The 25,203-nt window shown below is 53.4% G+C and overlaps 2 protein-coding genes across 5 annotated transcripts in view; one reads left to right on the top strand and one right to left on the bottom strand.

Moving 5' to 3' along the window:
- The window catches only part of Smg6 (SMG6 nonsense mediated mRNA decay factor), a 246,261-nt gene extending 226,483 nt beyond the window's left edge, over positions 1-19,778 (top strand). For all 3 annotated transcript variants that reach the window (XM_052756057.1, XM_052756058.1, XM_052756056.1), the window contains exons 16-19: positions 11,361-11,514; positions 14,509-14,720; positions 14,998-15,079; positions 18,018-19,778. In XM_052756057.1, coding sequence (XP_052612017.1) covers positions 11,361-11,514; positions 14,509-14,720; positions 14,998-15,079; positions 18,018-18,148 — 579 coding nt within the window. In that variant the 3' untranslated portion in view covers positions 18,149-19,778. The remainder of the gene's footprint in view (positions 1-11,360; positions 11,515-14,508; positions 14,721-14,997; positions 15,080-18,017) is intronic.
- Positions 19,779-19,892: 114 nt separating this feature from the next.
- On the bottom strand, positions 19,893-24,416 carry Hic1 (HIC ZBTB transcriptional repressor 1). 2 transcript variants are annotated; one of them, XM_052756064.1, is made up of 2 exons: positions 24,313-24,416; positions 19,893-22,854 (listed from the first exon to the last, which is right to left on the bottom strand). In XM_052756064.1, the coding sequence occupies exon 2, from the start codon at positions 22,832-22,834 to the stop codon at positions 20,690-20,692; it is 2,145 nt and encodes a 714-aa protein (XP_052612024.1). In that variant the 5' UTR covers positions 22,835-22,854; positions 24,313-24,416; the 3' UTR covers positions 19,893-20,689. The 2 variants fall into 2 exon arrangements, with proteins under 2 accessions (XP_052612024.1, XP_052612023.1); XM_052756063.1 differs by lacking the exon at positions 24,313-24,416 and adding an exon at positions 23,201-23,507.
- Positions 24,417-25,203: the final 787 nt, after the last annotated feature.

The following is a 25,203-nucleotide window of genomic DNA, read 5'->3' as shown; positions in this document are numbered from 1 at the left end:
ACCATTTTTTATTTTAACTCCACCATCCTTTCTATTGTTTTTAAGTCTAGCAAGCTGAATTGATATTTAACAGAAATTTTTGGTTGACTTCATTGATGGTAACAAGTAGAACATCATCTTAAATTCTTCCATGACCTTTTACTCCTGCTATCCAATTTCTTATCATATCCTGTCCATTCACCCCTCCTCTCCTAGGTCCCATTGCTGCTGCTACCCTAAATCAGGGACTTGTTGAATCTTAGTCCTGCATTGTATAGCTCCAGAGGGTGCCACTGACTTTATAATCTGTGAATGGCCCCTCTTGGACTTACATAGTGCTCAGTCTGGCCACCAAGCTCCAGCCACACCATGAGCTCAGTTCTTTTCCCATACAGCCATTCCCCTGCTAGAAATCATCAGTGCCTTTGGTTGGCTAGTGAAATAAAGTTTAATTCCTTCTAATGACATTTTAGGCTTCCAGTCTGCTCCCAGTGTGTTTTTCCTACTTTGTTTCCCATTAACACACTCCCTGTGAACCATTATTAACTATTAGACACTGGGCAAAGAGATTGACTTCTCTGAGCCTGTGTCTGAATCTGTAAAATGAACTTGACACAGCACCTGCCTCATAGTTGCTGGACTTCTTCAGGATGAGCAACAGTGTGTATAAAGTGCCTGTCCGGGCATTAAGACTCCTGCCCAGATAGTGCTATTAACTTTCCTCTCTGCTCACTGCTCCACACCCACCCTGCCCTTTCCTACTCTCAGATATTCCTTGAATCTGCCTCCCAATCCAAAGGGCTCTTTTTCTGCCCTACATTTCCTGTTACCTGTTGAAATTCTATTTTCCCTGCATTTCCCAGTGAAACTCCTTCTCCCCAGTTAAACCTTCCCTCATCTCCCCTAGGAGGAATTCCTCTCTGCTCTAGGGTTCTTGCAGTGTTGATTTATACATCATTTGTGGGACTGCTATCATGTCTCATGTTACAGTTATTTGTGGGCCTTTTCCCCCACTGTACTAGGAATTCCTAGGACTCAGGGACCATGTTCTCAGCTCAGTTTAGCAAGTGGTATTGAGCATTGACTCTCCTGATGGCTGGAGTCACAAAAGTGTGTGTGTATGTTATGGTGTGGGGGGCGTGGATTTAAGAGCAGACCATGCAGTAGAAAAGCTATTTTTTTTTTTTTTTTTTTTTTTTTTTGGTTTTTCAAGACAGGGTTTCTCTGTGTAGTTTTGGTGCCTGTCCTGGATCTTGCTCTGTAGACCAGGCTGGCCTTGAACTCACAGAGATCTGCCTGACTCTGCCTCCCAAGTGCTGGGATTAAAGGTGTGCGCCACCACCGCCCTATTTTATTTTATTTATTTATTTTGGTTTTTCAAAACAGGATTTCTCTGTGTAGCCCTGGCTGTCCTGGAACTCACACTGTAGGCCAGGCTGGCTCAAACTCAAGAGGTCCACCTGCCTCTGCCTCCTCCTGAGTGCTGGGATTAAAGGTGTGCACCACCAAAGCCCTGGGAGAAGCTATTATTTAAATAAGGCTTGTGAGTGAGGTCTTTTTTTTTTGGTTTTTCGAGACAGGGTTTCTCTGTGTAGCTTTGCGCCTTTCCTGGAACTCACTTGGTAGCCCAGGCTGGCCTTGAACTCACAGAGATCCGCCTGGCTCGTGAGTGAGGTCTTTTAAAAGGTCAAGTATTAGGGGTTGAGGATTTAGCTCAGTGGTAGAGTGCTTGCCTAGCAAGCACAAGGCCCTGGGTTCGGTCCTCAGCTCTGGAAAGTTTAAAAAAAAAAAAAAAAAAGGTCAAGTATTAACTGGATGTGGTGTGGTAACACACGCTTTTAAACCCAGGATTTAGGAGGCAGAGGCAGGCAGATCTCTCTAAATTCAAGACCAGCCTGGTCAGTAAAGCAAATTCCAAGACATCCAGAGCTACATAGTGAGACTTTGTCTCAAAAAATGAACAAACAGGCTGGGCTGTGGCGCATGCCTTTAATCCCAGCACTTGGGAGGCAGAGCCAGGCGGATCTCTGTGAGTTCGAGGCCAGCCTGGGCTACCAAGTGAGTTCCAGGAAAGGCACAAAGCTACACAGAGAAACCCTGTCTTGAAAAACCAAAAAAAAAAAAAAGAACAAACAAAAAAGATAATGTGTGGGTTGGCAAGATGGCTCAGTGGGTAAAGGCACTTGCCACCAAGCATGATAATCTGAGTTCAGTTCCCAGTACTCATGTGACAGAAGGCGAGAACTGACTCATGAAAGTTGTCTTCTGACTTCTGTGCACATGCTGACATGTGTGACTACTCCCTCCACCATACATAATAAATACATTGATTAAATAAGTAGGAAATTGGTTTTGAAAGATCAGGTACAAATAAACCATCATAATACTTCATGTATTGATGCTCACAGGGCTTAGGCAGGAAGATCAAGTCAGGGCTGGACTGTATGGTGAGCCTGAGTATGTAGGTTGGGCTGCATAGTGAGACCCTCCTAAAAGGGGAGGGAGATGCTGTGAGAACATGGACTGTAACTACTCTATCTTTGGCCAGAGTACACTGTCCAGGTTGGCCATGCAAGCAATAAGCAGTCCTAAAATTGGAGGTCTAATGTAAGGTCTAACTTCCAGGGCCATTGATTGAGTCCCACAGCTCTGTTGAGAGGAGGTTGCTTTGGCCCTTTAAGAACAGGCCCCACATGCACTGCTGCTGGCGGCCCTGCCTCCTGTCAGCCTCCTTCCTCCAGCCCCGTAGCCACAGGAGGATTTCTCAGCAGAGGAAAAATTCCCCCTTTTACCTCCCCCTTCTTTTTAATGCCCGGGGCCCTTCACTTCCATAATTCTTCATTTTCCAGCCTTGAACGTAAGCCAGACACATCTGTCTGGCCATATGCGTGAACCCTGGAGTCTGTGCCGAGGTAGCTGTAAAACAGGACCGGTGAAGGCCCTTCTGGGAGAGCACACACATGTGTGTGCCCTCAGGCCATTGGCTCCCTGCCCAGAACCACGGGGCCTCGGTGCTTCAAACCCGTGTTAACCTTCTCTATTTTTCCTCTTTTTGTTTAATTTAAGGGGGAAAATCCCAAGGAAAAGGTATAAATTGTCCTGGGAGTAGGGGAGAGGCTCCTAGCTAGAGAGACCATTATTGTTGGCAGGTACCTGGGTCACACTAATACAATAAGGAAGAAAGGAGCATCCAGTGAATTAAGATCGGAGAGATGGGCTGTAAATTACACTGCTCTGAACTCCATCAGTCTCCAGGGTGTTAACCGAGAGGTGTAAGGCAGGTCCCCAGCTCCCAGTGCCTTTTACAGATGCAGCAAAACAGGAACCACACATGTTTGGGAAGGGGATATGAAGATGGGGTTGAACAAAAGCCCCCTCGCCCCAGGATGGCTATAAAGTCCAAGTGTGATCTGGGGCTGTAGCCACACCTCCACTTCCCTGCTCCCACATAGACCCTTGGGCCTCAAGCTCATCTGTGGAGATGGGGGAGGTGAGGCCTGGCCTCCTTCTGCAGCCTGTCCCTCCCTGCTTCCGGCACTGCAAAGAGGCTGGTGAGTGGGGCCGACTAGAGGTCAGAATAGGGGTGTGGGGAGCTCTCAGGGCCTGTACAGCTGGAGCTCCAGAGCCCAGGCATGCCCCTAGATGTGAGGGGTGCCAAGTCCACCCACCCAAGGCTTTGAGACCACACGCTCTGGCTTAGCCCAGGCTTTGCCTTGATGCCTATGATGTACTTCCTACTGTACTGGTCCTGTATACCTTACTGCTTTCTGCCTGTGTTTTTATTCGTACTGCCCTTCTTGGGAGATGTCAAGAGTTCTTAGCAAAAGGTACGTGGTTGGTCTGGGAAGTTGGTCAGAAGGGTTTCATTCCTAACCAGGTGCCTAGGGCCAAGCAGTCACTAAAAATCCTCCTCCAGGCGTGAGGCATGGCCTGTTGGCACCTCATACTGTCCTGGCCCTGTGAATCTCCTGCCTCCTCCCCTAATTCCATGAGGCTCTCCTGTGATTTGTGCTGCTCTTGGGCGGGGTCAGGTTTCCTGAGCAGTTGCAAACATCCCACCTGAAACATAACAGGCTCTTCCTCTGGCCACAGCTATTGTTTCCTTCTGTATTATGGCCACGGTCTTGCTCTGTAGCCAGCAATGACATGTGTTCTGAAAATAGCTTCACTCGCCTGTCCCCTTCCCGCCCACCCACCCTCCTGAAGATGCAGTCACTCCTTTGTGGGAGCCCCAGGAGTTTCACTCTAAATATAGCTACAGTCCATTCACACTGCCACCCAGCCAGAGGGGAGGGGGACACTGTGGAACAATGGGGTATGCACAGAGCACCTCCCCCACCCACACATACACCTGTATGGAAGCTAGCGGAAAGCAGACACTCAGCCCTGGCTCCTAGCTGTCGGAGACAATGTGGGAGCCAGTACACTACCAGTCCAGGGGCACGTTCGCCCCTGGGCAGGAAAGCACATGGATCTTCAGAGCTGGGCACCGCCCAGGCCTACTTCAGCCTCTGCATCACATGGTGCTGGACTGCCAGCTGGCTCAAGCTCCTGTCACCTCATTGGCGCCCGAAGCATCCACAGGGTTCTTCTGACTTCCCCCAGAATCCCAGAATGGTCAAGCCTTTGACTGAAACCTTTAGACTGATGCTTGTAGCAAGCTCAGAAGTATCATGCTTAGCCCTTCATTCTCCACAAGAAAGAGAGAGTATATATTTATTTGGCTTTTTCAGAACAGGAGTTATTTATTAAGATTCAGGGTCTAGAGCAATGGTTCAGTTAAGAGCACTTCTAGAGGACATGGGTTCCATTCCCAGTCAGTACCCACATGACAGTTAAACTGTTTGTAACTCAGATCCAGAGGACCTCTGACACCCTGTTACAGCCTCTACAGGTACTATACATGCACATGGTACACAGCCCATTCATGCAGGCAAAATTCTTAATTCCTCTGGGTTTTCTCTAAAGTATTATTTTAAAAAATAAAAAATTTTTAAAAAATAAAGTATTGTTTAGATTATGATTGAGTTCATTGAGCTCCTATAATAATTAGGCCCCATGAGCCTTATGTTAAGTCCTGACGTCACGATAATCCCAGCTATTCAGAGGCTCAGTTGGGAAAATAACTTGAGCTCAAGATCTCACAACTAGCCTAAGCAACAAAGGCTATGTAGTCCTGTGTAAGTTAGAACTTTCTGTGTAGATCAAGCTGACCTGAAATTTACAGAGATCTGCCTGCCTCTGCCTCTTGAGTGCTGGGATTAAAGGTGTGTGCCACCACATCCTGCAGAGACCCATCACTGGGTCTCAAGCAAATAAGTCATAATTTCTTTAAAAAAACAAATATACTTCTTTTTACTTTGTTTTTCTACTTGTATCTTGTTTCAAGCTCAGGACATTCCTCATACACCCTTCCCCCGTCCAAGTGCTGGATTATGAGCATGTCCACACATGGCTTAAGCATCTCTTCATCCCTGTGGTGCTTTTGGACATCCAGAAAAGGGGTTCTAAGAGCTTCTCGGGGGAGGTTCTCTCGCTTTCAGTAGCCAGTGTATTATCCATTCCCTTTGGTTTCTGCCAATGATTACCTCACCGCTCTTACTTTTTCTTTTCCTTTTTTTCATTTATGATCCAGGTAGTTTTGAAAAATAGGTAGTAGTATTAGGCACAGTTGAGTATACTTGTAATCCCTACTACTCAGGAAGCTGAAGCAAGAGGATCGTAAGATTGAGGCAAATTTGTGCAATATAGTGAAGCCCTATCAAAAATAAACAGATTGTTCAACAACTAAGAGTACTGCTCAGTTGAGGGGTGGATGGCACAGGCCTTTAATCCCAGAGCTTAGGAAGCAGAGGCAGGCAGCTATCCCTGAGTTCGATGCCAGCCTGGTCTACACAGCTAGTTCCAGGACAACCAAAGATACAAAAAAAGGAACCTTATCTAGAAAATAAATAATGAAAATCAAAAGTATCGTTTTTCTCTTAAAAGACAGGTTCGGGACTTTGGCGATCACTCGCTGGCTAAAGCCCTTGCCCTGCGAGCATGAGGACCTGGGTTAGAATCCCCAGCATCCGTGGGAAAAACAGGACATGGCTGTGTGTGCCTAAAACCCTAGTACAGGGGGAAACCCTGGGAGTCTGCCAGCTAGCCAGCCTTCCTGAAACATCAAGTTTCAACTTCAGAAAGACCTTGTCTCCAGACAAAGTGGAAAAATATACAGAAAGATACGTGGATGTCTTGCTGTGGACTTTGTATACACATGCATGGGCACATGTATCCATAAACTCACATATATACATCACATGTGCATAAAAAGAGAGTCTCACTGTGCTGTTGAGGCTGGCCTTGAACTCATGGATAGGTTCAAATGGTCTCCCAGGTAGTTGAGACTGCATGCACATACCACTGTCCCCAACAGCTGTAAGTCTCAAAATAGAGATAAATACTCTGGGGACTAGACAGGTGGCTCAGGGTTAAGAGCATTTAACTGCTCTTCCAGAGTACCTGAGTTCAGTTCCCAGCAACCACAGGCTCACAACCACTTACGACTCCAGCTCCAGGGGATCCAACACCTGTGGCCCCCCTAGGCACCTGTACACGTGCACGCACGCGCGCGCGCGTGTGCACACACACACACACACAGTTGAAAATAATAAAAATAAGTTCCTAAAAAGAAATAGATACTACTGTGCCTCCCCTCCCTATTGTCAGTTACTGGTGTCTTTGATGGTCACTCAGATGCACAGAATGTAAAAGAGAGTTGTACAAGAATAGTAGAAATTGTCATTGTTGTCACTAATGTATGTCAGGCACCAAGTAAGGTACTCTTACATGCAAGATGAGTGTAGAAGTTTGCTGTGTTACAAATCCTCTCATTTCTGGCGATGGCATTACTCTGTCTCCAGAGTAATGAGGAACACAGAGCCTACATGGTTCCATCATTCTTTGAAGAAAAGGAAACAGCCACACTGTATGGATCTCCTAAGCAGAAGGAAGACTTAGGAAGTCCTCTGCCGGGTCTGCCTGTTTCCTGGTCTGTTGTGTACCTTCTGTGGCAGCCAATTGCATTGTTTGTTTGTTTGTTTGTTTGAGACAAGGTTTCTCTGTGTAACAGCCCTGAGTGTCCTGACTCTGTCCTACAGAGTGTCTCGCTCTGTAGACCAGGCTGGCCTCAAACTCAAAGCTCCGCCTGGCTCTGCCTCCCGAGCTCTGGGATTAAAGGCGTGCGCCACCACCGCCTGCGTTTGTGTGTAGTTTTGTGTGTCAGTTTTCAGTGGGCTAGCATCACAAAACCCGTGCTCACTGTGCAGCAGGAACTTCACTGTAAAGGAGCCTTTCTAGAGATGTGGCCGCAGCTTCTTTGACTCTTGCAACTGTGTCTGTCTCAGTTGGCTGTCAGTTTGCTGCTCCAGGAAGCTCCTGTTCCTCAGAGATAGCTGGATACGTAGCACTTTGCCCAAACTGAAGTTAATCTTCCCTTGCACACTTCATGCCAACATAGTCCTTATTGCCATAAGTCTGGTTCAGAGTATCTACTTTTTAAAAAAGTTTTTAAAGTCTTCTTTGTGCTTGGTTACGAGTTTGCTTATTTTTGGGTTTTTTGTTTTGTTTTTTTGTTTGAGACAAGGTCTCCTGCCAAGGATGATCCTGAACTCCTGGTCCTCCTGTCTGCCACCACACCCACCTTGGGTGCCTACACTTTCCTGAGGTTCCCAGGGCACTGTCTAAGAACCAGTGTGGCCCAGGCTGAGCTAGTCAGAGGGCTCCTGTGGAACTCTCCTTCCGGGGTCAGCACATTTGACTCCAGGCCAGGCGGATCTGTCTGAACCTCAGCGTTCCAGTTGCACCCCCCCCTCACTCCCACCAGAGGCTTCTGCAGCTTTTTACTCATACAAACAAAAATAAATCTCACTACCGGCCTCTGAACTCCACAGCAGCATGCTTCCCCTTCTCCCTGAGCGTCCCATGGCTGTGAGTGGGGACTTGGCACTCTCCCCATCGACATCACTTTTTCACTCCCTGCGCATCCTGTGTCCTTCTCTCACCGTGCGACCCAGAGATCAGAATGGGACGTGACGGCCGGCACAGGCGCCGTGCACAGCTGCCAGGAATCTGACGGGTAAAATCTGGAAAAGTTGGGAGGGCAAATGCTAAACACATACAGCACCACTCAGAAAGGGCCGGAAACACAGACACCCATCGCAGAGAGCCTGACTCCTAAGCCTTCTTGATCTGCCGTTCTTTTTAGTGGTGCTGAACTAATCTTGTGACCCAGGTATGACTGACTCCCTTCACCCACCAAGCCCACTGGTACCCTAGGAGAAGAGGCAGCAACCTTGTCTAATCTCCTGAGACTCCATGAGGGCATGTGGGGAACAGGAAGCAGTTGTGTGGTGACTCACTGGGCAGAGCCAGGTTAGGGGAAGTTGTCTGCAGGCGTCCCTGGGACCGGATGAGGGCAGCCCAGCTTTGACCACCACACGCAGCTTGGCCCTGTCCCATTCCCAGGGAACCATCTGCTACCTCTCTGAGAAGCTATGGCTAGTTCACCTTTCTGGCCATGGACTCCAAGTATTCAAGGAAGTTAATGCTTCCCCAAACCTTACTCTAGGCTTTACATCTGTCCTGTCATCAAACACCAGGTAGATTCACTTTGCCCCCCCCCCCCAGCCTGCCTTGGCTGCCTGTCTTAATGACCCTCCTGCTTGCCACCAGTATACAGGTGTAATGGTCAAGGTCTTGGGAACCCATTGTTCATCCACAGTGAAAAATGGCAGTCAGCAACTTCCTTAATGGAAGTCTAACCAAGGCTGCATGTCATGTCTCAAAATAGGAAAACAGAGATGTGGTACTTCCTTAAGACTAAGGCCTCTGTACTATAGGTGCTAGTGTCCTATCATTCATGAGCCATGTGGCAGGGCCCATTATGTCCTTTCTCCCAGAAAGACAGAGATTTGGAGCCCAGGGCTCCAGGAAAAGCATTCTGATAGTTGTATGGAGAACAGAAGCCTGGGAAAGGGCTGCTCCTTGGCGTGAAAAAGGACAGTAGAGTATTTGCTGAACCTAAGCAAAACCATTTCCTGTTCTTCTGAATGCCCAAGCCAAGATTAGTGTGTTACTGTCCTGTTGGCAGCTCTCTGGGGGAGCAACAGTGACCCAAAACTCCTGGGAAGGTGGCTGACACTTTCCCCTCGTGAGGTGAGATCAGTTGGAGGGTTTCAGCAGACTGGGCCTCTCTGCCACATTTCTCATGCTGCCATTGTCCTGGGGCCTGTGTCTTCGCCAACTGTGGTGGCAGTGGCAACAACAACTTACTCATAGGGAAAGGTCCCTGGTAGGTCACGGAAAGCCACCCCCATGATTTGAAGGCATGCCCTTTCAGTTTTACTGTCACTTAGTGAAGCCTAAGCAGCCTTTCTGCTGACTGTTGGTGGCCAGTCCCGGCACCGTGGGCCCCATCTCAGTTGGCACGCAAATGTACTTCCTCTGCTGCTTCTGGGTCTGTGTCCTGGCAGTTGCTGTGTTTCAGAAGGACCGTAAGAGGGAGTGAGGGACTGGGACTTGCCCACCTGCTTTTCTGGATTCCCACTGGTACTGGCCAGCTCCCTACACAGGATCTGCCAGAGCAGATGGATCCAGCCGACCAGTTTGCTTCCTGGCCACGGTCCCCAGAGGAAATAGCACAATAATGAATATACTCTGTAGTGATAAATATACCCTAAACTTATCCCAGCAGGTCATTGCCACCCATGTTAAGACTGTCAGACTAGAAGACACTGGGCTTTGCAGATGTTCCCAGAGCTTCCCAGAGATGTGAAAACCTGTAGCACAGACAGTTTTTGGCTTGTGGGCTTCTGCTGGTGATAGAGGTGATTGTTGAGTAGTATGGGGTGGGACACTTCAGTTGTGTTTTTTGGTTTTTATGGCGTTTTGGTTTGCATAGGATACAACAAAAAGTCCCAATTTAAATAAAGTCAGTTTAAAGGTAAAATGAAGTCATTGATAGTATTACTTAAACAGGATTGTGGCAAAGGGGTAAAAGTTGAGCAAAAATGCTGGGAGTAGTGTGCCTTTAATCTGAGCAGGAGGTAGAGGCAGTCAAATCTCCAAGTTCAAGGCCAGCCTAGCCCGTATATCAAGTTCCAGGATTATATAGAAAGGCCAGAACTATATAGAGAGACCCTATTTCACAAAAACAAGAAGAAGGAGGAGGAGGAGGAGGAGGAGAAGGTGGCAGAGAGCAAGAAAGACCCACATTTAGGAAATACTGTGCAAAGCAAGGAAAGGTGGCAGCAGCTGTGACCTCTCTGATGGTTGCTCTTGCATGAGTTGGGCTGTCACTTCATCTTTATACCCCTGCGGCAGGAAATGATAAGTAGCATTCTGCTAATAGCCTCTTTTTAAAAAATTTTTACACTGTATGTGTATCTGTGTTTGAGCACTTGCACAACATGTGTATGAGTAATTTGTAGGAATCAGATCTCACCAACCCGTGTATCTTTTTTTTTTTTTTTTTTTTTTTTTTTTAAGGACAGGGTCTCACTCTGTAGCTCTGGCTAGTCTGGAACTCTCAGACATTTGTCTGCTTCTGCTTTCTGAGTGTTGCGATTAAAGGCATGTGCCACCACACTGGACAATATGTTATGTACTGTTTGTTTGTTTGTTTCTGAGACAGGGTTTCTCTGTAGCCCTGGCTGTCCTGGAACTCACTTTGTAGACAAGGCTGGCCTTGAACTCACAGAGATCCGTCTGCCTCTGCCTCCTGAGTGCTGGGATTAAAGGTGTACGCCACCACACTGTCCCCTGTCTCATTTTAAGAAGGGATTGGTGGGAGGGAAGGAAGGAAAGGAAGGGAGGGAGGGAGGGAGGGAGGGAGGGAGGGAGGGAGGGAGGAAGGAAGGAAGGAAGGAAGGAAGGAAGGAAGGAAGGAAGGAAGGAAGGAAGGAAGGAAGGAAGGAAGGAAGGAAGGAGAGATCAGTTCTGGTAGGATTTTCCTAAGTGTCAGATTGAGAGGTGCCCGTGTGCATGCTGTCTATGTCATGTGGGGCCCCTTTCCTAGCTGAGTGAGTTACTCCCTTCTTACGTTCTTGATTTCTAGTCTTAAGATCCTTTCAGAAACTTATTTGTAATGTCATCAGGGTCCTTTCTCAGTGATAGCCGAGGTTTAGTGAGATCTCGTCCCTAAGCCATTTGGTCTGTGTTGGTTTTGATTGCGCTACTTCGCTCAGCCCGTGGGTCTGTCCCTCAGGCCTGAAGGGGTGGCTGTGCCTCTGGAGGGGGAAGAGATATGTGGGGGCAGGATGCTTACACACTGTTGAGTCAGGGCTCTGGCTCACCCGCCTGCTCACTCTCTTGCTCCCTCACATTCTGTGTCCCTGTAGGCTGTTTTGGAAGACCAGAGTCAGATGAGGCAGATGGAGCTGGAGATCAGACCCTTGTTCCTCGTACCAGATACCAACGGCTTCATTGACCACCTGGCCAGTCTGGCCCGGCTGCTGGAGAGCAGGAAGTACATCCTGGTGGTGCCCCTCATCGGTGAGCTGGGTGGGAAGACACAGCAGCCCTGCACGTGCACAGCCCCTCTCACATGCCCGGAGCTAGGCAGGCTGACCTGGCTGTGCATGTGTAAGACAGGATTTGCAGGGAATGCATGGGGCAAGAAAAATTGTTTAATAATCAGAGTAGTTCAAATTATTATGGCTGATCCATGGCTTAAACTGCTTGAGCAAATGGACTCCCGTGTCCCAGCAACCAGCGGCTGCATGAGCCCAGCCCTTGTTTTTTCCTTATAAAGCTTGCAGTAAAACAGCAAAGCTGGTTCCCGTTATTGGTAAACACTCAGCCCTGGCAGATAACGGCAGTGCTGCTGGGTGGTCTGGCAGGGAGGCTGGGAGGATTTTGAAGTGGTTAGATGCCTTTGGTCTGATTGTCTTGTAGCTTTTCATGATCATTCTGTTAGTTCGAGGTAACATTCTTCTGGCCAATGTCACCCTAAGGCCAGACTGACAGGAACCCTCCAGAGCATGACCTTTGGCTCACGCCTTTCAATTCCTACCACTTGGGCCATTGGTACTGGTGGAGGGAAGCATCTCGGGGTCCAGCATGCCTGCTTTTCCTAGCTGTAGTGCTCATTGGAGACTATTGGGTACCCTTAGTTCTTGGAGCTTCATGATGGGTCAGCCTTGGGTTATGCTTTGGTCTCTAGGTACCTGTCAAATAGAGCTGATATAGCTACTATAGCTGATGGCTGTGCTGTGGGGACAAGGATTGTGTAAGATGATTGCACAGCCCAGGATTTTTTTTTTTTTTTTTTTTTTTTTTTTTGGTTTTTCGAGACAGGGTTTCTCTGTGTAGCTTTGCGCCTCTCCTGGAACTCACTTGGTAGCCCAGGCTGGCCTCGAACTCACAGAGATCCGCCTGGCTCTGCCTCCCGAGTGCTGGGATTAAAGGCGTGCGCCACCACCGCCCGGCAACAGCCCAGGATTTTTAATGCCTCTCTCCCAGCAGCCATCTAAAGCAAGTTCGAGAACCCTATTCTCTGGAAAAGGCACCAGACTGGCAGTCTGCCTGACAGGCCACCTCTGACATCCATGCCAAGATGTTCCATTGGGCCTTCCCTCCCAGTCCCAAGTGTCTTAGTGCCAGATGGGGGTGGAAACAAAGGGCAGGAAACATCCGCCCCTGCAGAGCCTGTAGAACCCTGGGGGGTTGTGGGAAACACGTTAGCACCACCTGAGAATGTTGGCACTGAAGCAGTCCTCCCTCCCTGTCTTCCTTCCCCCTCCCCATGTGGCCTGGACAGAACCTCTTAAACCCAGGCCCTTAGACCTAAAGGAAGGTTTGCTGCACTTCAAAAGAAGACAGAGCAACAGAACCACACATTGCCCTGAACTTTCTGCTTGCCTCTCTGGGTCCTGGATGGACTGGCTTACAGGCTTTATTGCTGGACTTTGTTCCCAGGAGTTTTTCAGTTAGGAAAGAAGAAAAAGTAGATTGGTCACTTTTGCTAGATGGTCAGTAATTGGTATAACCAAGAAAGCTCCCTGCCATCTCCAGGTTGCCTCCCCAGACTGAGAAGGTACCTCCTATGCCTTCCTAGGCAGCAGTCACTGGTGCTTAGCATCTTTGTTCCTGAGAAAGACAGCGAAAGTCAGAGCTCTGGCCCTTGGTCCTGAAGAGCTTAAGTTTGGTAGAGAAATCCAGATTTGGAAGGAAAGGGGCAAGCATAAGAAAACCTAGAGGATACATCAGAGCAAAGTCAATGACCCTAAGGGTACTAGCAACTGACAGCAGTATTGCAGGCACACAGACCAGGCGCTTTGACCCTGTGTCAGCTAGGCAGATCCCTGTTCTTAGGGCTGTGAGGGGAGCTCCTGTTCACTCACGCTTTCCTTGGTGGACTCCTGCCCTATGACCAGAGCAACAAAGGGTTAAGCTGACAGCCTTCCCTGTTTGTGTCTTGTGCTCTTTAACCTGCTCTGTGCTCCTTAGGTCTGACCCCAGCATTGAGAAGTCCCGCCTGGTGCAGAAGCACAAACAAGCGTCCCCTTTGAAGCCTGTTTAGTTTGGAAGCAGGAAAGCAGATTTTGGGATAGAATACCAGTTTTTCCTGTTTGATGTTCTGTTTGCTGTACCATACCACCCATCCACCACTGCCACACATTGTGTGGACCATGCAGCTTCATGGTGCTAAAAGCATGGGTGTGTGTGTGTGTGTGTGTGTGTATGTGTGTGTGTGTGTGTGTGTGTGTTCCCATATGGGCCTTTTCCAGAAAATGTTTCTGAATACCCAGACAATGAGTGCCAGGCTCACCATGGAACAGCATGCTCATGCCGACTCCCCAAGCTATGAATCATTATACTAAGGAGAGGCCTCAGACCCCAAACTCTCCCCAAGCCCCCAAGGAGTGCATATTTCCCACTTGACCTCAGGCTTTTGGCTGGAATTTTGGAAAGAATCTTCACCAGAAAATGAAGCCATGTTCCAGACACATAGACAGGCAGACAGGCACACACACACACACACACACACACACACACACACACACACACACACCCCAAGTATCAAGGAGGTAATGTGCCAAGGTTATGGTTTCATGAAATACCAGGGTCCTTGCAAGTAAGTCCGGCTGTCCTTCTTCCTTGGTGGCTTCCCTGTCCTCTGCCCCCTTTTAGACTGCTGTGGTTCAGACCCACGGAGCTGAGGACGCGCACCTCACTTACCCTTTTGCTGCTGTGTTCCTTGTTTGATCCTATAACTAAGGAATGCCAGCTCCAGAAAACCTCGTAAGCTCCTCCTGGGAGGAAGATGGGGCTCAGAGGAAGAGGCAGATAGGAGCTGAGGCTCCCTTAAAGTCTTGGGCCCTTTCTTATCCCCACAAGCGCCTATCCTGCCATAGCTTCATTGGAAAACTCCAGTGGAGAGGTTGGCCTCCATAGTCTGTGAAGGTGCCTGGCCGAGAAAGTAAGGGGCAGAGACCACGGGGTGAAGGCAGGCATAATTGCTGATTGTAAACTCTGTCTCATCAGTGATCAATGAGCTGGATGGCCTTGCCAAAGGGCAGGAGACAGACCACCGGGCCGGGGGCTATGCCCGTGTGGTACAAGAAAAGGCCCGGAAATCCATCGAGTTCCTCGAACGGAGATTTGAGAGTCGGGACTCCTGCCTGCGGGCCTTGACCAGCCGTGGCAATGAACTTGAATCCATCGCCTTCCGCAGTGAGGACATTACTGGACAGCTGGTGAGACCCCCAGGGAGAATGGAAAGCCCATGGTCCACTATAAAAAGTGTTCCTGAAAGGAGGGAGTAAAAGAAGGCTTTTGAACCTGGGCAGCCGAGGGGTGGCCCAAATCAAGGCCCAGGAGGGGAGAGTTCCCTGTATCACTGAGGACAGTTAAACTTAGCCAAGCAGAGCCAGAGTGTGCCTGAGCAAGACTCCAGGACAGCCCTGGAGTACCTCTGCCTCTGCATGGCGCCCCCTCCTGCCCAGTGGTGCTTTTCACACTGTCTTCTTCCAGGGTAACAATGATGACCTGATCCTCTCCTGCTGCCTGCACTACTGCAAAGACAAGGCTAAAGATTACATGCCCACCAGCAAAGGTACAGTTTGGCCTCTCCTTGGACCTTCCATCCCTCTGTTCTACTTTATCCTACCCATCCATAGTCCCTAAGAAGAGCCCCCTCTGCTGACTTTGGCCTGCGAAGTCAATATAGGGCCTAGACAAGCCTGAGGAGGCCATCTTGTCCACCCTCCCAGAGGTTAGCTCTCCTATCGTAGACTCCCAAAGAATGTCAGGTGATCTGAGGGCAACAAGGAACAAGCCTCACTAACCCAGGAAGCCCTGCTCTAGGCAGTGAGCTTCCCCACTCAGTCTGCATCCATTTCCTTTCTTGGGTCCTCAGTGAGTTCCTTCTGACAGCAAGAATGTTATGATTCAGTATAGCTTGTTCTGGCCATGGTCTCCTGAGGAGTAGAGCCTCAAGTGGGCACACTTTTTCTTGGCCATTCTCACCTTGCTAGCCATTTCAGAGTGTTATTTGAGTGTTAACCCATATCAAGCCTGCAAGGGGGGTTGCCCCTAGCCAGGAATCGCTCTTTCTTCCTGTTCTCTATTGCACGGAGCTATAGCATTGTACAGGCTAACTAGAGCTAGAAGTAGGGGAGAGCTTAAAGACTGAGCCCATGGCTGAGTTTTAAAATGTTTTGGTGAGCAGAATCCCACCTCTGGGTCACCCTAGAACTCTCAAGTGTCTGACTATCTCAGCTTTGAGTTCCAATGGCATTTAGAAGACTTTGCTAACTGATTCTCAAGATTCCAACATTTCTTCTTGTGGAAGGGAATCTTAACCCCTCCTAGTAGCCCAGTATCACGTGCTGAGCTAGTAATTCTCATAAGTGGGTCTCTGCTCACACCTGTGTCGCCTCCTGGTCTTCTTTCTCTCGCTGTTGTTCCTCTAACTCCTCTGTTGATGCCCTTAGTCCTGGCTTGCTGGCTAACCCAGGAGTTGTCCTCTGGGGGTTTCTTCCCACACATTAGTACAGCCCTCTCTCATGTATGCCTGCGTCTCTCCACCAGGAGCTAGGCAGGAATCCACCACTGCTGCCACAGAGGGGCTGCCACATGGACTCTCCCTGAGGGCCAGACCTGGACTGTCCAACTGACAAATTAGAATCCTGGCTGAGCCAGAGGAGCTTGTGACCTGCCCCAGGGCAGCTTCTTAGAGGGAAGCGGGATTGCAAAGGTCCAGTAATCCTCAGCCACCAAACTGTTTTGTTCTTAGCCCAGATGCATTTGGAAGCAAGGCTCTACTAGTCCCGCCACCCCCCAGAACACCCCCAAACAGCCTACAGAAATCCACTGCCATCCTGGGGACCGCCCCTATCAAAATTACATCAGCAACGGCTGGTGTAATCAAACCCCATTTGTCAGTGTGAATTCTTAGCAGATTAACTTGTCAGATTCACAGAGAAACCGTCACCAAATGTTTATGTGTAAACGATGTTGAATTTTAAAATCATGTGGATTATGGCGGATGGGGCCTGACAAGATGACAGTCTCTGGTTTCTAACAAAGTGAAGTTACCAGTGTCAAAACAGAGGATGTTTATTGTTAAAAATGTCTCGAAGTATCCACAGAAACCCCTGCAGACCCCTGCCAGCAATGCTGGGCCTTTGCTGGCTGACCTAAGGCCTAGGACTCTTCTGGTCCGAGGCCCAGGGCAGGAATAGTGGAGTTGCAGACAGACTCAGCCAACAGCTGGGAACCCCATGTAGCACCCCACACCACTACCCCACCACACACTCACATTCCAGGCCCAGGCAACAGAAGTGTCCTAGAGCTCCCTTACTCATGGACCGCCTTCTTCACCCTCTATGCACAGCCCTCTCCTTCCTCCTCTCCCTTCCCTCACCACCATCAGCCCCATGAGCCTCTCCCTCTTCATCCCCAAATTCCTCCCTAGGCTGAAAGCCAATTCTCAGCCTCCCCGCCTGGAGCTGGCAAGCCCAAAACTACTCAGGTCAGACATGGATGTTTGCAGTCCCCCAGCCTGCCAGCCCTAGCAGTCCCCAAACACCACAGGACATTTCCTGTGCCTTTGCTCTCTGCCAGACCTCCACTAGGAAATGTCAGGCCAGAGCTTAGGGGTAGACCTGCCACCCAAGCAGTCATGCCCAGGACTTGGAGTATCACTTGAGTGATTGCTGGGCCCTACTTTAAGTTCTCTCCTGTACATTAGTCAGAGACAGAGAAAGACTGCTAGAAAAGTTATCTAAAAAGACGAAGGCCATTTGTACTGTGTACAGAATGATTTTTGAGTATATAAAATGCAAAAAGAAAGTGTGGCAAATAAGATCTCAGTATTACAGGGGGATCCATACATATGCCAGTGTGTGTATTTACAGAAGTACATAAGGAAATCTAGAAGGCACAGAGCTCCCTGGGGCCCAAGGCAGCTGGGAGGACAGTCCTGCCTCTGCTTTTCTTTTTACCTTCTGTACTGTTAGATGTCCGTAGATAACTTACTTAATAGATCCTTTAGCCATAGCCACAAGGCCCCTTTAGCACAACCTCTCCTGAGAGCTCCCTGAAGCTCACCCCTTCCCCCACATTCGTAAACGGTTCCCCACTTGCTATTCATCTTTGGATTTTTAACCTCTGGGAACATAAAACATTGATACACACACCCCAGCCTTAGACGGAGAGGATGTGGTGGGGGTGGGTAAGGGAAACCTAGGGGCCAGCAGTACAGTTAGGAGTCAGTGGCAAGGGGCTGCTTCCCGTTAGTTGAGAATCCCGGAAGACAGGTCTGTGGATGCCAACAGTTTGAGTACTCTCAGGCACCAGGCACAAGAGTCCTGTGCAGGAGGCCGGGGTTGACAGCAGCAGCACAGCCCTTGCCTCGCCTGACCCTCTAAGCAGAAGGAGTCTGGAAGAAGGAAAGGGCTTGCCCCTCCAGGTCCACATTCCCCTCAGGACAAGAAGGGGCATTTGACACTTTATCCTCAGTAGAGCCCATCTGCTTTCTGTGCCAACAGAGGAGCCAATCCGCCTGCTACGGGAGGTGGTTCTGCTGACCGATGACCGGAACCTGCGTGTGAAGGCGCTGACAAGGAATGTGCCCGTGAGGGACATCCCAGCCTTCCTTACGTGGGCCCAGGTGGGCTGAGGGGGCCACACTGGGGCCCACCCCCATGGAACCATTCCTGAGAGGCCACCAGGCGCCCAGTGTAGCACGGAAGATGTCCACGTGCCTGAGCCACCAATCCACCCAGACAATAAACCATCCTCTTCCAACCTCACGCCGTGGCCGTGCTGTGGGGGAGCTGCTCCTCACAGAGCCCCACCCGAGGGTCAGGCGGAAGCTGCTGGTACCCTCCTGGGCTGCCAAGTTTAGCAGGGAGGTGACTGGCTACAGTGATAACAGGTGGACAAGCCAGATAGGCCACCAAGCCCTCAGCCTTTCTCCCTCCTGTCTGGTGTCAGGGCTGGAGGGAGGCCTACTCACCAGGGACCCAGCCACTCTGTAGTGGCAGTGGGGCAGAGGTTCCAGTGTTTCCATCGGATGCGAGCAAAATGATAGAGCCCTCAGTCTGCAGAACCTACTGCCCTGAGTGTCTGAGAGGAAGAGAGTGCCCAGGGGGTCGTCATCTCCCTGAGGCCTAGATCCCCTATGGACCCACACTGGGTTCTGTCAATAACAGCAGCCCTAGTCCTTCACGACGCGCGCGCGCGCGCACACACACACACACACACACACACACACACACACACACACACACACACACACTCTCTCTCTCTCTCTCTCTCTCTCTTCTCTTCCTGTCCACATCAATCCTTGTCCTTGCACCTTGCCCTTGTTCCCCTGGGCAGCCATGGGTCTAGACGGAAGGACATCTAGTCCTGGGCCCGCGCTTCCTGAGTGGCCTTGCCCTGCATATGCTCCCAATACTGCCTTCCTTTCACTCTAGTACCCTCTTGGGGAAATTTCCTCAGACTCTTCCTGTTCCTTCTTCGTCTGCCTTCCCTCTCTAGTTGACCCCTTCATCACCTCAAGGCCCCTCAACTTCCTCACGTCAGTTCCTTGTGGGGCTTCTCCTTCTGAATCTCCCCCTGCCACCTGTGACAGGAACCCAACGAAGCTTTCCCAGCTCTCCTTCCTTCCTTCCTTCCTTTCCAACCCTCCTCACACCTCTGAGAAACTTCCACGCAGATAGAGCTGAACCAGGGGTAGAGGTGGTCCCAGGGCGTGGGGTGTTTGTCCTGTTCCTGGCCTTGTCCTCTGCTTCTCTACCCGGAAGAGGGGACTGGGGACCCTTTAGCCTTTAAGGGATTTTGTTGTTGTTTTTTCTTGCTGCCCTTCTGTTCACAACCTCACCTGGAGACTCCCTACCAGGAATGAATTCCTTCAGTCCAGCACAGAGGTGAAGGGGAGGGAGAAGGCAGTCTGGGTTAGAGTAGGAGTCAGTCTCAACAGGATCCCAGCCCACTGCCTGATGGACCATCTGGAGGAGCAATGCTTCACCAAGGGTGCTCTGCCCTCTTCAGGCTCAGGACCCTACCAGGAGAGGGCTGTCCAGGAGAGTCCAGGACAGTGATTTGGGGGTACAAGTGCCCAGGGCTCAGAAGACCTCCTCTCTGAGTTGTAAGGCCCAGGCTACTACCCCCTTTGAGGTCCTCTCCCCTGGCTGCGAAGGCCTTTGGCTGGGGGTGGGGGAAGTGGGGAGAACATCTTTCTTTCTGTCCCATTTGAAACCCTGGTTTTGTTTCCTTAATAAATTTTTAGTTATGAAACATAATTGACCTCCTGTTGGTCTATTTTGGGGACTGAAGGGGGAGGCAGACTCAGCCGGTACACCTGTGTTGGGGCCCAGCCACCCACCCTGGTGCAGGGGCAGAAGAGAGCCACAGGATTAGGGACCTTGGTTACTGCTTTATTGCTGTTTGGTTGAGTATAGAAAATGGAAGCGGCTCTAGAAGAGCCTGTGTACAGAGTAGGGAATATACAAAAGGACAGAATGGGAACCAAGGAGACCTCGCTCCAGCCCAGCTAAAGCCGGGCTCAGGATAGGGGCCACCTGGGGCGCATGCAATAAATATGATGGGGCCCCAGGGAGAGGAGGGGACCTCAGAAGCGGAGCCAGGTGGGCCAGGACTGTCATCCCTGGCTCCGGACCTGCCCACTCTGCTGGGTCAGGAAGGGAAGGGTTGGCCCTGGGGCTAGTGCCACTTGTGCAAAATGAGGAACTTCACATTATCAGTCCCGGGCTGGGCAGGAGCGGGGGGGCGGGGAGGCCCTCCGGCCGGCTCAGTCCCCTCCCTCTCCCCAACTGTGCCCAATGCTCCGACCCCAGCGGGGAGATTCACAGTGAGAATGGGTGTGGTCGCAAGGGCCGGAGGTAGGGCTGGGAGCGTCCGAATAGTGACACCCCTCCCCCAAGAGCAGCACGGAGCCGGGGGAGGGGGCCAACGAACCACAGGGAGAGGCGGGGTTCTCCTTTGGTCAAAGCTGATATCAAAAATATAAATCTCCCTTCCCCTATCCCACCCCCGTCCCGAGGTTTTCCCCCACCGGCTCCCCCGGGTTAAGGCACAAAGCAGTGAGGCCAGGTGAGGCGTAGAAAGGTGGGGCCACCACTGCGGCGCTGCCGCTGCTACCAGTTGTCCCCGGGGCCGCCGGGTAGCGCCGGGAGCACCTGCGAGGGGCGCTCTAGGTGGGAGAGAAACGGTCGATGGTCCGGCCGTCCGGTCCCGCGGCCAGGTGCGCGCCCTGGCTCAGCACCTCTGCCGCCTTATCCGGGCTGAGTCCCAGCTCGGCAGTGAATTTGGCCAGCGGGTAGAGGCTCTCGAGCGCCACCTTGGGGTCGTGCAGGAAGTGCGTGGTCTGCGCCAGCAGCTCTGCGGCAGCTGCCTTGTCCTGTTGCTTCAGGCTCAGCTGTTCAGCTGTGAGGCGGGCCACAGCAAAGACACCCTCCGGGAAATCGAGCTTGCCCTTGCCGTCGGGGCCGGGGACGCCAGGTAGTCCCCCGAGGCCAGCCAGCGCCCCTGCTGCGCCGGCCGCACCACCTACAGCGTGCATCTTCATGTGGCTGATGAGGTTGCGCTGTTGAGCGAACTTTCCACCGCACACCTGGCACTCGTAAGGCTTCTCTCCCGAGTGGATGCGCATGTGCTCCGTGAGGCGGTACTGGCGGGTGAAGCGCATGCCGCACGCGTCGCACGCAAAGGGCTTCAGGCCTAAGTGGCTGCGCATATGGCGTGTCATGGTTCCGCGCTGCGTGAACTTCTTCCCGCAGATGGTACACGGATAGGGCCGTGTCAGCCAGTGCGTCTTCTCGTGCTGCCTCAGCGTGGCCGGGTCCTTGTAGCTCTTGTCGCAGGACGCGCAGCGGTACGGCCGCAGCAGCTCTCCTAGGCCACCGGGGGCCCCAGCGATCTTGTCCCCACCACCACCAAAGGGGGGCCCGAGGCCGGCGGCCCCGGCGGCCACCTCAGCAGCCTCTGCCCTGCCATACAGTGCCTCCTCTTCCTCCACGTGAGCCTCCACGTGTGCATTCAGCTGTTCCGAGCTGGGGAAGCCTTTGCCACAAGGGATGCATACGTACAGGTTGTCACCAAAGCTCTCAGGCTCGCCGTAAGCCAAGTGAGGGCATGGGTAGCCCTCCAGGTGGCCACCGGGTGGGCTGGGGTCCTCGCTGCTACCGGTCTCCTCACTGCTGCTCTTGTAGTCGTCGCCGTCAGCGCCTGTGCCTGGCCCGTCCAGGCTGCCCGGGTAGCGTGGTGGGGGCACCAGGCCGAGCGGGGGGCCCCCGGGTGAGGTGGCTGGGTCCCCACCGCGTTCCTCGAGGCGCTCGCCTGGGGAGCCGTGATCTCGGACCAGATCATCGCCATAGCTACCCAGGCCGGGCTCGTGCTTCATCCAGCGGTAGAGGAGGCTGGAGCCGTCGGGGCGGCCGGGGGGCTCGGGTCCCGGACTGCCGCCGCTTCCTCGAAACGGGTCTGGAGTCGGTACGGCCTCTTCCAGCTTCTGGAAGGGCAAAGGCGGCAGCGGCGGCAGGGCGAGCGGTGGCTCCTTGTAGACGGCGGACCCCGCACCGGGAGGACTGTCCGGGCGCGGAGGCAGTTCGCGCTCACTCAGCGGTCGCTCGGGGACCGAGGAGCCTGGCGGGCTCTTCTTAGACAGATCCAGGCCGCACAGCGGAGAGCAGCGGCGCTCCGGGGCGCAGAGTGAGGCTGCTGGGCCCGGGGCCGAGGCGTACAGCTCGGCACAATGGGTGTTGACCGCGGCCTCGGGGCCCGACGGGGGCTCGGCGGCCGGCGGCGGCGGCGGCCCGGCCGGGGACGAGTAGCAAGCCTGGATGACGGGCGTGGCGGCCCTCAAGCCCCGGCCCGGCCGCCCATAGGGCGCATAGCCGCCGCCGCCGCTGCCTCCTCCCCGCAGGTGGCAGTACTTGCCGTGGCGTTTGAGGCGCTTCTTGCACAGAGCCACGAGGTCAGGGATCTGCAGGTAGCTGGCGGCGGCCAGCACCGCGCCCAGGCTCGGCTCGGCCCCCGGGGCCACTGCTGCTGCGGCGGCGGCCTCAACACTGTCAGTCAGGCGGCCGGTGTAGATGAAGTCCAGCACCAGGCGAAACACGGCCGGGCTCACCATGTCATGGTCCAGGTTTAGCAGGTTGTCATGCACCACCAGGGACTTGAGGTAGGCGCTGCTGGCCGCCAGCACGTTCTTGTGCGCGCGGAAGAGGGCGTTCTGCACCACGATGATCACGTCGCACAAGAAGCCCTTGGTGCGCTGGTTGTTGAGCTGCAGCAGTAGCTGCCTCGAGTGGCCAGGCGCCTCCATCGTGTCCAGCATCGTCTGCCCAACACACTCTCCTGCGGGGGACACACACCAGCTGGGTAAGAGCTACGCCGTGCCCTGGCCGCTCGCACCCAGCCCAGCACTGTTCCCCTCCGTTTCCCCTTCCCCTCAGCTGAGCAGGAGCATGGAGCACCAAGGCCTGGACACTAACAGAGGAGGCTCGGCGGCCTCCGGGAGTGGTGGAACCTAGGCCCGCCGGCCCCGGACAGAAGGAGCAGGAGGAGAGAGGCTGGGGATGGAGAGGAGGCCAGGTTAGCCTAGTTGTCCCAGACCCAGGTGCTGCTGGGCACTCAAGCCGGGTGCTGGGAACTTCCAGGGAGAAAACTGTTGGGGCGAAATGACCCTTTCGGAGACAATTACCCGATTTAAGTAAAATGTCCGCTTCAGGAAAAGTCATTCAGGGCCGAAAAGTTTGCCCAAGTGGGGAGAAAAGGAGCCGAGTAAGAAGCGCCTCCCGCCTCGAGAGAAGTTGCCCCAGTTCGGGGAAGTGATAAGGAGGACGGGAGCACGATGCCCATGGAGGCGCCGCCCTGGCCGGGGGCTGTCAGGCCTTCGTTTGGGCCGGCCGGCCCGGCGCGGGGAGAGGAGACAGTGGCTGCGGTGGCGGGCAGAGCGCGAAGGCCGGGCCCCGGCGCGGGGAGGGCGTTATATCGGGGCAGGAGGCTGAGGCAGGAAGCAGGTGGGGGGGAGGGGGGAGCCACGCAGCTCCCAGGGGAGGGAGGGGGCAGCGCCCCGGGCGGGCACGACGCACAGCCGGCTGCGGCCCTGACCCCGGCCTGCGCCCCACCCGCGTTCCGGACCCAGCCCCGGCCGGCCTCGACTCTACATCTCTTGCCCCAGCTCCCCTCGGGCCCGTCTCCCCCGAAACTCCGCCGCCCCAAACTTGGGGGAAACTTTCCCAACTTCAGACAGGGCGGGAGGAGCGCGCCGGCCCTAGCCCACCCAGCCCCCAGTTTCTCCTCTAGGCCCCCAACTTCAGCAGCCCGGCGACGGCGGGGACCCACGCCTAGTCTTGAGCCGCCCTGCCCGCCGGCGAGCGCGCCCGCCCCTGTTCCCGCCTGGCCCGCAGGGCCTCGCGGGCCCGTTACCTGCGGCCGCAGCCCAGCCCGGCTTCCCTCCCCGAGGCTGTGGCAGCTCCTAGCCCGCGCCCCACCCGCCCCGCTGCCAGGCGCCGAGCTGTGCCAGGGCAGCGCCCCTGCCAGCCCCGCCCGCCGGCTCCCCTTGCCTTCCCCTCTCCTCCCCAGCCCATGTGCGGGCAGAGCCGGCCCGGGACCGCTGACCCCGCTGTGAACCCGGCGCCGAGCAGCGGCCCAGCCGTCCCGAGTCCTCTAGGAAAGACACTCGGAGCCCTAAACGCCAGCCCCGACCCGGGCGCCCGCGCCTGAGGATGCTCCCCGGCCGGCCCACGCGCGAGGACCAGCCCGTCCCGGGTCCCCTGCCTGCCCCTCGCGGTCGCCAACTCGAGGACCCACCTGGGGAGCATGTCGGAAGCCCCGGGCCCGGCTGCCGGCGGATCCAGGGGGGACGTGGCTGCAATGCGCTGCCCTCCGCCCGCCGGGCCCCCGGTCGGTCTGTCCTGCCGGTCCGTCCTCCCCGCGTCCTGGTCGCGTCTCAGCCCCACCGCGCTTTCAGCACACTCTTATCTGGAGCGGCCCGAACCGGCAGACGCTGCCGCGGCCATGGCGCCACCTCGCGGCCGCGCGGGATTGTGTGTGGCCGGGCGGCGACCTCTGGCGCACACCTGGGCTGGAGGCTTGCAGATGCGGAGCCGGGGATCTGCAGGTTCACGCTGCCAGATGTGCCCACCTGGGGACCCAGAGATCGGACCCGGGAGTCCCATAAACCCTGGGGTTTTGAGCTTCGTGCTCCCGAGTACATATTTCTATGTAATATGGGGGTCAAGTCAGAAAAAGTTCTGTCTTCAGAAAGGGAACTCTGAAGCCGGTGTGATGGTACAGTCTTGTAATCCTAGCACCAGGGAGTTGGAGGCAGGAGGACCAGGAGTTCAAGGTCAGCCTCTACTACATGAGACCCTCTCTTTAAAAAAAAGGGGGGGAAGGGGGATGGAACACTAGTGACAGTAGGTGGTGAGAGGGCAGTTTTGGAAATCCTAAATGAGACGAAGGTAGATCAGTTTGGGGCGGGGGGGGGAGGGGTTAAGCTGGGAGATGGGCGGAGGCTTTCATTAGGCATTTCTGAACATCACTATCCGCTTGGACTCAGGCTCCAAAAAATCCCAACTCTTCCCTCAGGCACATGTTATCAGTATGCACATCATAAACCGTCGACACTCAACCGCTTCCAAGCGGTGACACTCGATGGAGCGTATGTTTACAGAGGCAGCCCGCCCCCTCCGGGAGTCC

This window comes from Peromyscus californicus, unplaced genomic scaffold (genome assembly GCF_007827085.1).
Source record: "Peromyscus californicus insignis strain IS unplaced genomic scaffold, ASM782708v3 Scaffold_3__1_contigs__length_106647218, whole genome shotgun sequence".
NCBI classification, from domain to species: Eukaryota; Metazoa; Chordata; class Mammalia; order Rodentia; family Cricetidae; genus Peromyscus; species Peromyscus californicus.
Note: the sequence above shows the minus strand (reverse complement) of the source record. Positions and strands in the feature narration are given on the sequence as shown.